Here is a 14577-nt window from a genome sequence, read left to right on the forward strand (position 1 = left end):
GGATTCAATAAAAAATATTTAAAAAATTCAATTCCTAACTAATCAAAATATGAAAATCCAATTTTAGTATAAGATACAATTTATACCAATATTGATACCCCTATAAGTCAATGTATACTTTATACTAAAATCTCATAAAATCATGTTTGATTATTTAAGTTGTAAGGAATATAAGCTGCCAAAAATATCATTGAAAACATTAGTATTTCAAAAGTCCATTTTCATACTTAGTCAGATTTTGATAGAAAATAGTTTTTCAAGTATGATATGTAGTAATAAGGCAAGGCAATATAAGGCAAAAACAAAAAAGGCTATGGGCGGCCCGTGGGTGGCCCGGCCCAGAAAGCCCACTTAGGCCCGGCTCTATAGGCAAGCTCAAGCTGATCCCTTTCAAACCTCGGCCCGTCCTGAAAAAAGGAAAAGCCCGACAAGGCCCGGCCCAATGACAAACCCTAACTACTACTACAACATTTTTACATGAAATTCTATTTTTAAATCCCACGTACAGTTGGTGCCTAAGATTGAATTAGATTGGATTGGATAACTCACAAGAGTCAAGTATGTTGATATCCTATCATTTTGTGGGCATTTTAAAGGATAAGTTTCCCTCTTGACTAATCAATCTTCTACCTTCGATTTGGACAAAATTTGGCATTTGGCCTCTATTTCTTCCTTCAACATGTCTTCAATCTAATGAGTTATCTAATCCAATCTTAAGCACCAAATATAGTTGAGATAGATATAGAACTCAAAGAAATCTTTTCATTTGGAAATTTAAACACTCTTTTTGTTATTTGGTCACTCCTTTCCACCCATTTGACTATTGTCTTTAATCCCAACTCAAAACTCAGAGTTGGGATACTCCCATTGAATACTCAGGTTTGCTCATCTCTGATAATTAAAATGCACACTTTTCTTCTTCTTTATTATTATTTTGTTCTGGTTTTTTCTTTGTTTCCTTATTCTTAGTGGTCTTCAAATGGCAATGATAAATTTTAACTTGCTTGGTTCCTTTCAGTTTCAGCAAAATTTGGCTTCTAGTAGTGATATAGGTTTTGTTGGTAGGACGACCAAAGTTGCAGTTGGTTAAACAATTCCAAACCTAATTCAAACACTTCAAATTTTTATTCATCAATGTTATGAATTTTTCTTATTAGAACTTATTTAATTGGGTTGAAAAATCTTTTTCTTATTGAAAATGCATGTTTGAATAAAAAATTTGTAGCCAAATTTGTGCAAGGCCTATCCTTATGACAACAAACAAACCCTAGTTTATAAATAATAATACCTCTTCCTATCACATATTTAAACAAATGGCAGTAGCTGCAGAATTCCACCTGTACTAGAGAACAAAATTAAGGATAACTATGAAGTTTAAAATATAAAAAAATTCATAAAAATACAGACAAGATGAAAAGTTCAAGAAGAGTTAAAACAAGACAAATTTGGATACACAGAATCTCTGTTCTTAAGAGTGATGACTAAATTAGTGTATTATTTGTTGTTGTTTAGTCATTAAAAGGGCTTGGAAGAATCTGGAAAAAAAAAAAAAAAGCATATTTATGAAATGAAAATTTTCATATTGACCCAAAAGGTCTTCATTTTCTTGACCCACAACAGGATTCCAGTAAGATGTCTATTACCAACCCTAGCCTACTAATTAAGAAAATTAATTAATTTGCTATACATTTGAACATAATTAGTCTGCAGCTCTTTTTGTCTTCTTCATGTTTTCTACTATTTCTTTAAGATTTATTTATTTATTTATTTTTATTTGTAGTGAAATTGCTTTAAAATAAAATATCCCTAGACCAGGTTCAGGTTGTCATATGCCCTAAATAATTAGGGTTTGGGGCTCCATGAATTCCATTAAATTAAAGGACCAACAAGTCACCAAAAACAGCTTGGGTTGGGTTGCCAAATGTGATTATGAGGCGAGCCTTGTTTGGCCGCATACGACGTAAATTTGTCTTTGAAGTGGGATTTGAAGATTTTATAATGATACATGATCCTTTAGGATCTTTACTTGCATTTGAAGATTAATACAAGTGTAATTAAATAGAGGCATGAAATGATGTGTGATTGAAGTCCTTGAGGGAGGTGGGGAAATAAGCGAAGATTAGTATATAGTTCAAAATTTTAATCTTCTCCAATATAACAAATGAACAATTTCTGGCATTTCATGATATTTTAATCAAAATTGATATAGAATAATTTTAGTACCAAAAGTACACAAGGCCCTGAGCTTGAATCAATGGTGGAGTTAGAATTTTCAAATTGAGATTTCACAAAATAAAATAAAATATATAATAAGTGGTTCTATTACTAATAGTATTTAGACCTTTTGTATAAAACATTACACCAATCGGACTATAAAACCTCAGACATATCAAACTATAGAGGTACAATATACTTGAATTGAATCCTTGATGATATAAATGTTATTAGTGATAATATTAGAACAATATTTTTAAATACTTGCAGACCCAGGTCCAGGCTGGTAGGCTAGCTCAAGTCCACTCCTACGTTGGGCACTGACGACCCAGGAAAAATTAAACACACCCACCTTTTTAGAGGACGATAAAGCTCACAACTAATTTTTTAATGTACACCTTATACAAACTAAATTTTAATATATTAGTACCCTTAATTTGAATATTATACACTGAGAAAAACAGCAGTACAATTATTAATTTTTTATTTCAATTATTTTTTACATACATTCAGTTTCCTAAATCCTCATAATTCATCACAAGTGAGGGATAAGTACAAGAATGTGAAGGTAACAAGTCTCATATTGGAAAGTTAGAAAACCTTACAAGGGCTTATAAGGAGTTGGGCTATTTTTCCCATTGCCAATTAATTTTGGAGTGGAACCTCAACTTCCTTCATGGTATCAAAGCGAGTTGCCCATGTGTGAAAACCCAATGGCCACACGTGCTCCACGTCACCCAAAATGTGTTATCCATGTGTTAAGCTTGAAAATTCGCCACACGTGCAGAGATATGTGAGAATGTGAAGGTAAAAAGTCCCCATATTGGAGAGTTAGAAAACCTTGCAAGGGCTTATAAGGAGATGGACTACTCTCCCCATTGCCAATTAATTTTGAGGTGGAACCTCAACTTTCCTTCAATAAGTTCATAAACTTAAATATATATTTTTGGACATCAACAGTGCATGGATTAATTATACTTGAAACTTAAGGGATATGAACCTGCATTTCATTAATATCTAATTACATGCTATGCTTTTTTTATAGATATATGTGGTCTTGATTTTATATAATCCCATCATTGGTTGACTCTTCTTGGTATTTGAACATTTTCATATGGTTGATGCCACCTATCCTTAACTGGATGGATTTTGATCACTTGTAGCATAAGTTTAGCTGACATGTGTAGTGAATGGACTATCTCACTTACGATGGATCTCAATCAATTTCACCCTCTCCTTTAGAACCAATTCCCCAAATATACTAGACGTAGATACTTTCCTTCCCGTACTATGCATGATTACTAATCAAGTTCATCTACATTAAGTTCACTTGGAAATGAAGAGTAATTTGTTTTAAGAGATCGAGATAAATAGTAAATAGACATCTTAATTACTAGGGTTGGGCAACCAAACCAAGATGTAGCGGAAGAGAGATTTCTACCACTGAACAAACGTTATCGACGATTACTTCACTGACTATGATCGGTTCATTGAGAAATTAGTTATGTGGTTCCAATTTCGATGAGAATATCGGTGGCCTTCGTCGAGAACTAGATCCAATGGCCTTTGTTCATATTTGAGTGATATGAGAGAGAGAGAGAGAGAGAGAGAGAGAGAGAGAGAGAAGTGGCAAGACAGAGAGATGAGGTAAGATTAGGGTTAATTTTTACATACCTTCGTTTTGGTTTAGTTAACTGAAGGTTTAAGAATTTATGAGCTAGGCACTGATAACTGGTTGAATTTAACAAAGTAAAAAAGCACCAAAATCAGTCCGGCTGGCTCAGGTCGACTGGTTTGGCCAGTTTTTCGATCCCAACACCCAACCTTATTAATTACCAACCATAAAACAACATCAACCGTGACTAGGAAGAAGGTGAAACATGTATGGATAAGGAATTCTAAAAACAAATATTACCTTCTGTTTTTTTGTCTATGTTTTCATATGAAACATAATTTCCTAATGTTGTGGTCACATATATGATGTAGAATATGTGCCAGAGATGATTGAGGTGCAACTTGATAGGCGTAATTAGCTCATAAACAACAAAATGCAATTTTTGCACATGTACGGGCTCCGAGCTTCAATTTGGACCCATAATCTGATGTTTAGAAGAGAATGGCAAGACAAGTCAAACACATCATGCTGTACATATGAGTTTTTTTAGGCGAAATAATATAATTTGCTATTTCAAAACACCAGTTTAAGTTTTAAATTTCATGTTGGAATTATGTTATTTTTGTATTTTTACTTCTAATTAGGCTTCTAGTGATTCAAGGGTTTGAGATAGTATTAAAAAGCTGCTTTAGCGTTGTGATTAGAGTTTTCCATATTATTATTCAATAATACTTTGTCTTTCCTTTATTATGCTATGTTATGTGTGCATGGAAATATCGTAAAGTATCGACTCTATAGAGCATGTATTAAATAATTAATGATTTTATTGTGACGAAACACATGTTTGCAACCTATTTGGACAGACTGAGATCAAGTACACTTGTTAAACTATTAAAATCATCATCACATACCAAGAAAATAAAGGGCATAATTCAGTTTATATTACTGGATTTTCTTTTATTTCTTTGCAGTACCAAGAAGTCTCATATTGGAAGCGGAATTTTATAAAAGCTTGTTTGTCAGTATCAGTTTACACAGACACATTAATCAAAGCCTAAACTCTATGAAATTCAAAATAGCCGGTTTAGCAAGCACTAGATATACTTCAGTGTATATACTTTTAGAAGGCAGTGAAAAAAAAAAAGCATACTTAACTGATGAAAGATAAAATGTGAAGGGGATGATTTGTGTATATAAGGAGAGCATGTTGTAAACTTTAAAGCTATTATAACTTGAACACTAACCTTGTTCTGCCATTGAAGCCTTTTATCGAACACTTGGGAGACAGTATCAAACACTTGAGAGACAGCTCTTCTCTAAGATAACCGATTGCCTTATTCTCAAATTCCAGATGGGGTGAATTACTTGATGAGATTTTATGTGTATCGGCTCTTAGAGGGAGCTGCTCTATTTATATGCATCACTCAAGGAGTCTTGCCCATCAAGAGACTACTTGAGGTATCCTTATTACTATAGAACTGTTAATCCTAATTCTCATAGAACTAGAAACCCCTTTAGCCTTGTAATCCATATGGAACACTGACACAGAGGCTGTAGGTCAAGAGGTGTGTTGAGTTCTTGATCAGTCTTGAGTCTTGCAATTCGATAATGAATAGAAGACCAATTCTGTAAGGATTGGGATAATAAACTATCTTACATTCTCCCACTTGGTCAAATATTCATTGTGACTCAAGAGCAATCTCTTAATGGCACTACTACATTTTTCTATTTGCGCGACGATAGTTTGCGCGACGAAGGACAAATCGTCGCATAAAAGATCATCGCGCGACGGACAATAATATGCGTAGCGCAAACTAGAGCGACGAAGAAATTTCATCGCGCAAAACAACTTCGCGCGACAGAAAAAACGACCGTCGCGTAAAATAAGGGGAAAAAACCGCGAACAAATATTCTGGCGCCTAATTCTTGCGCGACGACTAAACTCGTCGCAAATGACATCTTTCCGCGACAAAACACCTATCCGTCGCGCAAGGTACGATATACAAAACCATTAATCCTAAGCCTTAATTTTAATTTTGCCATCTAAATCATATGTTTTTCATTGATTTTAGTGAAGATCATCATTCATACCCTTTTAATTATGGGAATGGTAGAGAAGAATCTTTTTGTATGGTTATCAACCTCCATACGAATAAATTTCAGGGTTATCAATTTCCGTACGAATCTTTTTGTAGGGTTATCAACCTCCATATGTTTTGAAACTAAAAAGTGTTCATTCAACTCTACAAAACTAATTTCAACGATCCAACCGTTAAACGTGTTTGTATATACTGTGAGATCGTATACCCCAAAAATCGCAAATAACAAATATTCAGAGATCTAGAAATGGGACAAAATATTCAACGGTTATAAATGAAAATGTTTGCGCGACAAATATTTGCGCGACGAAGATATATTCGTTGCCCTATGATGTTTAGCGAGACCGAAAAATCCATACGTCGTGCACAATAAATAGTGGGAAAACAAACAGTGTTCCAGATGTTTCGTGCCACAACTTTGCGCGACGAAAAAGCAAATTAGTCGCGCAAGGTGGCTATCGTGGCTGCGTGCATGTCAAATTGGACATGGCCAATTTAGAACTCAACCTTCTCAGTTTCTTACCAAGCCACTGTCATTGATATAAACTTATATGGAACTGTCAAAGAACATTTGACCAACCAAACTCAAGTCTTTTACAACCACACATACAAATGTATATCAACACATGCGACTACCAACTGAATTAGAATCAAAGCAATGTTGTGATCTACCTTAGAAAACTTAATGATCAAAACAAAGCTTAGCTCACCCTTACAAGACTACCAAGGTCTTAATAAACTTGCATGGCTCCTTCATGGATACGAAAATGCAAAACACATGTGCTAGCAAAATTTTGCAGATTCTTCCTTCATCCACATGCCAAAACATTCATAAGAAAAAATATTATTAAATAAACTGTAAAACAATCTCGATTAAACTAGCTAAAAGAAAATAAAACTAACTATGGCTCCCACTAACTCCCACAGACTTCAAGCATCAAAACTTATCTGTAAATCCATACTTTTAACATGCCTATGAAAAGCATGATTAGGCAAGCCTTTGTTCAGGGGATCTGCAATATTGAAATCTGTTCCAATATGATCTAAGGCTGTATAACCATCTCGGATCTTTTCCTTGGCTGATAAAAACTTTAACTGCAGGTGTCTTAATCCTCCTGACCTCTTATTTCCTTTTGCAAAATAAACTACAGCACTGTTGTCATTCCACAATTGGATTTGCCTTTGTATAGAATCCATGACTTTTAACATTGACATAAAATTTTTAAGCCACATAGCTATTGAGGTTGCTTCATAAATTGCTAAAAACTCAGCCTGCATGGTTGAGGTTGATATGTATTATTGTTTGACACTTCTCCAAGCCACTGCTCCTCCTGCAAACAAAAATACAACACCTGATGTACTCTTCTGTGTATCCAGACAGCCAGCAACATCTGCATCTGCATATCCTTCTAGTTTCAAATCTTCAACTCTTTGATAGATTAGCTTATACTCTTTTGTTCTCTGCAAATACCTCAAAACCTTCTTGCCTGCTACCCAATGTGCCTGACCTGGATTGGATTGAAACCTTCCAAGAACACTAATGCTGAAAGCAAGTTCTGGCCTTGTGCAAACTTGAGCATACATCAAGCTTCCTACAAGTGAGGCATAGGGCTTGTCCTGCATCTCCAACTTCTCTTGCTCAGTTTTGGGAGATTGTTCGCTGCTCAATTTATCACCCTTCGAGAATGGAACATCACAACCTGTGCAGTTTTCCATGTTGAACCTTTTCAGTATCCTTTCTATATATCCCTTTTGTGATAGACTAAGTAACCCCTTTTCTCTATCTCGGCTTATTTCAATTCCTAATACATAGTTTGCTTCTCCCAAATCAGTCATCTGAAAATGGTTTGATAGCATTCTCTTAGTGTCATGCATGTAATAGGGACAGATTACTGCTTGCTAAGAGAATATCATCAACATACAGCAGCATGAAAGTGTAATGTCTCCCTTGAAATTTTTGGTAAATGCACTCATCTAAAGGATTGTCAATGAAACCTTGAGACTTCACCAGTTCATCAAACTTCAAGTACCACTGCCTAGAAGCTTGTTTTAATCCGGATATTGATTTTTGTAACCTGCAAACCAAATCTTCTTCCCCTTTTTGAATGAAACCATCCGGTTGTTTCATGTAGATTTCTTCAATAAGGTTTCCATTCAAAAATGCAGTTTGAACATCCATTTGATGAAGATGAAGATCAAAATGTGCCACTAATGCCATTATAACCCTTAAGGAATCTTTGGTTGACACAGGTGAGAAAGTCTCATTGTAATCCACTCCTTCTTGTTGTGTGAACCCTTTTGCTACTAGTCGTGCCTTATATCTATCTATTTGTCCCTTTGAGTTTCTTTTGGTCTTGTAAACCCACTTGCATCCTATTGGTTTACATCCTTGAGGTAAGTCAACAAGCTTCCATACGCCATTCTTGCTCATTGACTGGAGTTCAGACTCCATTGCTTCTATCCACTTGTCACAGTTGTCACTTTGAATGGCATGCGTATAAGACAAAGGGTCATCTGTGGTATTGATGTCATGTTCTGACTCCTGCAAGTATATGAAATAATCATTGGATAGTGCAGGTCTCTTAGTTCTTTGTGATCTTCTCAATTCTAAGTTGTGAGGCTGCTGTTCTTGTTGATCTATTTGCATATTTTCTGGTGCAATTTGTGGAACTTCAGTTGTTAGATCATGATTTGGTGAGACTTGCTTGTCATTCAAATCAGTGAATGGTAAGATGGTTATATCTCTAAGCATATTTTCCTTTTCAGCAGTTTCCTTGTTTTCCAAAATTTCATCAAAATCAAAGTTTTCCTCAGTGTCTGATTCAATTTCATCTTCAATAAAAATAGCTCTTTGAGTTTCCATGAATCTTGTGTTGTTGTTGGGACAATAGAACCTGTACCCCTTTGTTCTATTCGGATATCCAATGAAAAAATAGCTCAATGTCTTGGAATCTAGTTTCCTTTCCATTGGATTGTAGAACTTTGCCTCTGCCTTACTTCCCCAGATTTTAAGATGTGAGAGACTAGGCTTTCTATTGCACCATGTTTCATAAGGAATTTTGTCTGCACTTTTGGTAGGAATTCGGTTTAGCAAATAATTTGCAGTTTTTAAAGCCTCTCCCCAAAGAAATTTTGGAAGCTTTGTGCAGCACATTAGGCTCCTAATCATCTCAATCAAGGTCCTATTTCGTCTCTCTGCCACTCCATTTTGTTGTGGTGTGCCTGGGTTAGTGTATTGAGCCACTATACATTCTTCTTGTAGAAATTTGGCAAAAGGTCCAGGATTCCTTCCTCTCTCATCAAATTTACCATAAAATTATCCTCCTTTATCCGACCTTACTACTTTGATTTTTGTATCCAACTGGTTTTCCACTTCTGCTTTATAGACTTTGAACATGTCCAAGGCATTGGATTTTTCAAATATTAAGTACACATATCCATATCTAGAGTAGTCATCTGTGAAGGTTATGAAATACTTAAAACCATCATGTGTTTGAGTGGGAAAAGGACCACAAATGTCTGTATGTATGATTTCCAGCACTTTTTCACTTCTTGTAGCACCTTTCTTTCTCAAATTTGTCAATTTCCCTTTAACACATTCTATGCAAACACTATCTTTGTCATGGTGGTTAAGTGGTGGCAACAAATTTCCTTTGTTAAGCAAATTCATTCTTTCAACCGAGATATGTCCTAGTCTCTTGTGCCAAAGTTTATAAGATTCTTCTTTTTCTGCTTTTCTTTTAGTGCTTATCACATTCATGCTTAGATTTCCAGTGCTGGGATTTGGTTTCTTGCAGTTTAATCGAAACATTCCATCATTTAGAAAACCATTACCAATCATAACTTTATTTCTGAAAATAGAGAATCCAAACTCATCAAACTCAAACTGTAAGTTTGACTTTACAAGCTTGCTGACTGAAATTAGATTCCTTTTCATAGAAGGAATATAAACTACATCTACTAATTCTAAAACAAAACCAGATTCTAACTCAATCCTAGCTAATCCAATGTATTCCACCTTGACTCTTTCTCCATTTCCCACGAACACTTTCATCTCAACCTTGTTTGGCAGCCTCTTTGTTTTGAACCCCTGCAAACAATTAGCCCCATGAACTGTTGCACCACTATCCAACCACCATGAATATGAAGAAATCTCAATTGCATTAGACTCAAAACAAACATTTACTTGACCAGACTTACCTTTAGCCTTCTGTTTATCTAGCCAGTGTTTGTATCTGTCACAATTCCTCTTCATATGACCAAATTTCTTGCAGAAGTAACACTTGAAACCTTTTGGTTCTAGCCCCGTAGTTTCCTTTTCTTCCTTGTTTTTCTTCCAAGCAGTTTTACCCTTTCCAAAATCCTTTTTGGGTTTGAAGTTGTGTACCATGTTAACCCTTTCTTCAGCCTTATCTTTCTTCATATTTTGTTCTTCCATCATATTTTCATCCACATTGACTTTGAGTGCTTGCAGCTTGTTCCCAATTTCTAGCATATTCAGTATGTGTGTTCTTACACACTTCTCCCCATTGTATTTGGCATCAGTGAGTTGTGCCATTAGAGTACCAATTTCAGCTTTCTTGGATTCCTGAAATTTTTCCGCAATAGAATCAATGAACTTCTTGGCATTATCAGATGGTGTGATGCTTCCCCTGACAGATTGTGAAATTGATCTCCTCATGATTAGAATAGCCATCTTGTTGGCTTTAATCCATTTTGCATATTTTGCTTTTGCTTCAGCAGATGCAGTAGCAGCAGGTTTTGCAGGAGCTTCTTCTTCAATGACCATCTCATAATCTAGCAATCCTAGAGAAATTTCCACATCTTCCCTCCATTTGGTGTAGTTGGAGCCAATGAGAGTTTCAATCGAGTTGTGATTAACTGAAAAACACATAGTATATATATGTTTAAAATTGAAAACCCCAAAACTTTAAAACATGATCGATTCTCACCTTTTGGTGAATAAAACAAAACATGTTTATCAACACTAAGACATGAAAATCACATAAGCTTCCTGTATAAGAATGGTTCCACATCTTTGGACAGAAGAACAATCTTGATAGCCTACATGTTTCATCTCTTATGCTGTTCTGCTGAAAATAATTGCACGATGAATCATTCACATCTTTGGACAGTGAATCATTCATTATGCCTTTATTTTCAACACAAGTTTGATCATAAAACTTTGAATTGTACAGATCTTGTTGTGTCTGAGTTGCTTTGGCTTGCTCAAAACACGGCAAGAACTATACAAAACTCTGATCAATTTCTGCTTGTCACAGCAAGGTGTTTAACTTTAACTTTTGCTGTGTCAAGTTTCTTTAACCTTGAAAACTTAATTATCCTTCAGTTTTCAAGTTCTAAATGCTGCAACAAAATTGGTTAGGTAGAAGATAAAATAACTTATACTCTGATACCACATGTAAACTTTAAAGCTATTATAACTTGAACACTTACCTTGTTCTGCCATTGAAGCCTTTTATCGAACACTTGGGAGACAGTATCAAACACTTGAGAGACAGCTCTTCTCTAAGATAACCGACTGCCTTATACTCAAATTCCAAATGGGGTGAATTACTTGATGAGATTTTATGTGTATCAGCTCTTAGAGGGAGCTGCTCTATTTATATGCATCACTCAAGGAGTCTTGCCCATCAAGAGACTCCTTGAGGTATCCTTATTGCTATAGAACTGTTAATCCTAATTCTCATTGAACTAGAAACCCCTTTAGCCTTGTAATCCATATGGAACACTGACACAGAGGCTACAGGTCGAGAGGTGTGTTGAGTTCTTGATCAGTCTTGAGTCTTGCAATCCGATAATGAATAGAAGACCAATTCTGTAAGGATTGGGATAATAAACTATCTTACACATGTCACATGAGTTTATATAAGAAGACCACTTGGGTTCACTTTCCATGAATCCTATTCCATCTCTCTGCCTCTCTAGGGTTTATATATACTCTCCTGTTATTTCATCTCTTAAATAAGCTTATTTGAAGGGCACATTGTGGGGCTCATCCAATATTCTTTTTCAATGAACCAAATCGTTTAATTTTGAAGTGTTCATTCATAGATCATTTTTGAAATATTAAAATGACTATCTTCAAATGAGATGTTAAATTTTTTTTAAAAAAAATTTGAACAAACTTTTGTTGAGATGATCTATGAATGATGACTTGAAAAATAAACTTTTGTGTGAAATGGTCCACATAAGGGTGTGTATCAAATAAAAACGGGATGGGTCGATCTCTCGTCATAGGCGAGGAGAGGAAGTGACCGCTTTAGATCGATTTTTTGAATTTGGTACGAATTGCTTTGCTAATAAGGTGGAGGAGACCAGCCTTAAGGGGTTTCCAAGGTCTTCATGATCATTCGCTTTTGGAACGTTCGTGGGCTTGGCATCTGACGAACATTCGATAACCTAAAGTTTTCTTCGTCAAGACAAGAGGCCAGTATGGGAGGAAGTTGGGTCCCGAGGTAGTTCTTTTTTGTTTTATGTTCTGTTTATGTAGCTGTTCGTTTTTGACCCATTGCATATTGTACCAATCTCGCGGTGTATAAAGGACTACATTCTACTATATTTACATATGTGGTCTTCTTTGACGGAACCTGAGAGACGTTGGTGTGCTCTTTTGTTAGGTTTCATTTTGCTTAAGTTTGTGTTTTGTTCATGTGGATCATTTGTCTTGGTGGTTTTTTGGTTATGCTTGTTGTATGCTGAACAAAAATCTCACATTGTACGAATGACTATGCTTACATGGGAGGTCTTCTTTGACAGAAGCTGAGAGGTGTTGGTGTGCTCTTTTGATGGGTCCGTTTTGCTTCAATTTGGTTCTTTGTGTTTTGTTCATGTGGATTGTTCATCTTTGTTGTTCTTTTGGTTCTGCCCATTGCATTTTGAACAAATCTCGCGTTGTATAAAGGACTATGTTTATATAGGAGGCCTTCGTTGGTGGGCTCTTTTGTTGGGTTTTATTAGTTTATGTGTGTTGGTGGGGTAGATTTGTTTTAGAGGTGACTATTCTGTGTTTCTGTTTTTTGTTTGGACTCTCTTGTTAATCTGTTGCACGTGTGGTACTCTTTTCTCGTTTGGAGTTTTCTGAGAAGGTTTTAATGAGGCCACTGTTAACATGCCGACTCTTATGTAATGTTTTTAGGTTATTAATGGAATTTATATTCCTTTAAATAAATAAATAAAAAGGATGTGTATCAAATAAGCTTATCATGAGTCCTTCCTCCATCAAAGTTCCTTGATATGTATCTAAGCCTGAAAAAGAAAAATAGAAGCGTAATAGTGGATGAAGCCTATCACAAACAATTGGAGCTTCAATGGATATTCGAGCTAATTATCTATTTTGACTTGAAAGTGCCAAAGTACAAGGACAGTGACTAAGAGCATCCACAATCATGCTCTCTATTTTTAAATTAAATTTTAGCTAAAAATATATAAAAGTTATTTTAGGAGCTCTCTATAAAATTTAAACTTCAATCATGCTCTCTAGTTTAGAGAGTCATAAATGCTATAACTCTTTTTTAATTGGTCCATTTCTATTAAAAAATAAAATAAAAAATAGTTAGTATTAAATAAAGGTTTGAAATACTCAATAAATAAAGCAGCATTAAATTATAGGGAGCCACTAGGAGTCCTTTCTCTCTCCTCAGATTTAGGAGCTCCTAGAGATCTCTCTATTTTATGAGGTGGATATGGAGCATGGTTGGAGTTGTATTTTTACAATTCCTCCCTAAAATTTATCTAAGGAGATGATTTAAGGAACCCATTGTGAATGCTCTAAGGTTTTGCCATGTATGACCAATTTCCGTTCCAAAGGAAACTAGTTGGAGCACCTTACGATCCTTCAGCCGCCCACTTTAGGTTGGAAAAATGGGTTCCTAACTAAGGACTGTAACTCTTCTTAAAACAATTTTTGTTTTTTCCCTTCCTCATAGGTGCATCAATAGTTTTCACACTCCACTATTTTTCAAACCTATGGGCGCCCAAATTCATTATGTTTTTTTTTTTAGGAGATTCCAAAATTGATTGAAATGAAAACTTCTTGTGTGTGAGTGTAACATTAATGAAATGAATAATATCTCGTGCGGCTGAATTGCTACAAAACAGTCAAAACCTAAAGCCCTAACCCTAATCGTGCATTGTGCCCTAATATATTCCAAAACCTCTCTCTCTCTCTCTCTCTCATGTGATCATGTAAATTTTTCTTTTGCTCCACTCCCAAAACAAACCCACTACCACCTCTACCTCGGAAACCAAATCACTGCCCCTCTTCTTACATAATTTCACCCTTACCACAGTTAAAAAACTAGTAAACCATAAGCTCCAATAAAAGTTCCTCTATTTCCACGCTACCCTTAAGCCAACCCCTTATAATAACACCAAGGCCACGTTTGAGGCCGCATAATTTATACCACAAAAAGACATTGAAATTGGTTTGCCTACTCTAAACCCTTTTGCCTTTCACAATCTTCCATGCTCTCTCTCTCTCTCACAAATTATGATCAAAGCCCATCTCTTCCCTAGGCAGCAGGCAGAGTCTCCCTGTGCCACCCCATGCCCTAGACTCTGAATTTTTTGATTCTGTCTCGACCTAAATGCAATTACCATCTGTACATTACATTCATTTTAATTTTA

General features: G+C 35.6%; 1 protein-coding gene across 1 annotated transcript; it reads right to left on the bottom strand.

The window, feature by feature from the left end:
• Positions 1 to 9983: 9983 nt before the first annotated feature.
• Positions 9984 to 11398, bottom strand: LOC148291199 (uncharacterized). Its single transcript, XM_088245293.1, has 3 exons — positions 11386 to 11398; positions 10129 to 10809; positions 9984 to 10018 (listed from the first exon to the last, which is right to left on the bottom strand). The coding sequence occupies exons 1-3, from the start codon at positions 11396 to 11398 to the stop codon at positions 9984 to 9986; spliced, it is 729 nt and encodes a 242-aa protein (XP_088101419.1).
• Between the last annotated feature and the right edge of the window lie 3179 nt (positions 11399 to 14577).

The sequence above is a fragment of the Prunus avium genome, chromosome 8 (genome assembly GCF_965620075.1).
Source record: "Prunus avium chromosome 8, drPruAviu1.hap1.1, whole genome shotgun sequence".
NCBI classification, from domain to species: Eukaryota; Viridiplantae; Streptophyta; class Magnoliopsida; order Rosales; family Rosaceae; genus Prunus; species Prunus avium.

Bases quoted from the DNA above. Each gene is read 5' to 3' on its own strand.
- LOC148291199 (XM_088245293.1), bottom strand. The intron at 10,019-10,128 runs GTAAGTCTGGTC...AATTGTTTGCAG, and splicing joins AGATAAACAGAAGGCTAAAG to GGGTTCAAAACAAAGAGGCT.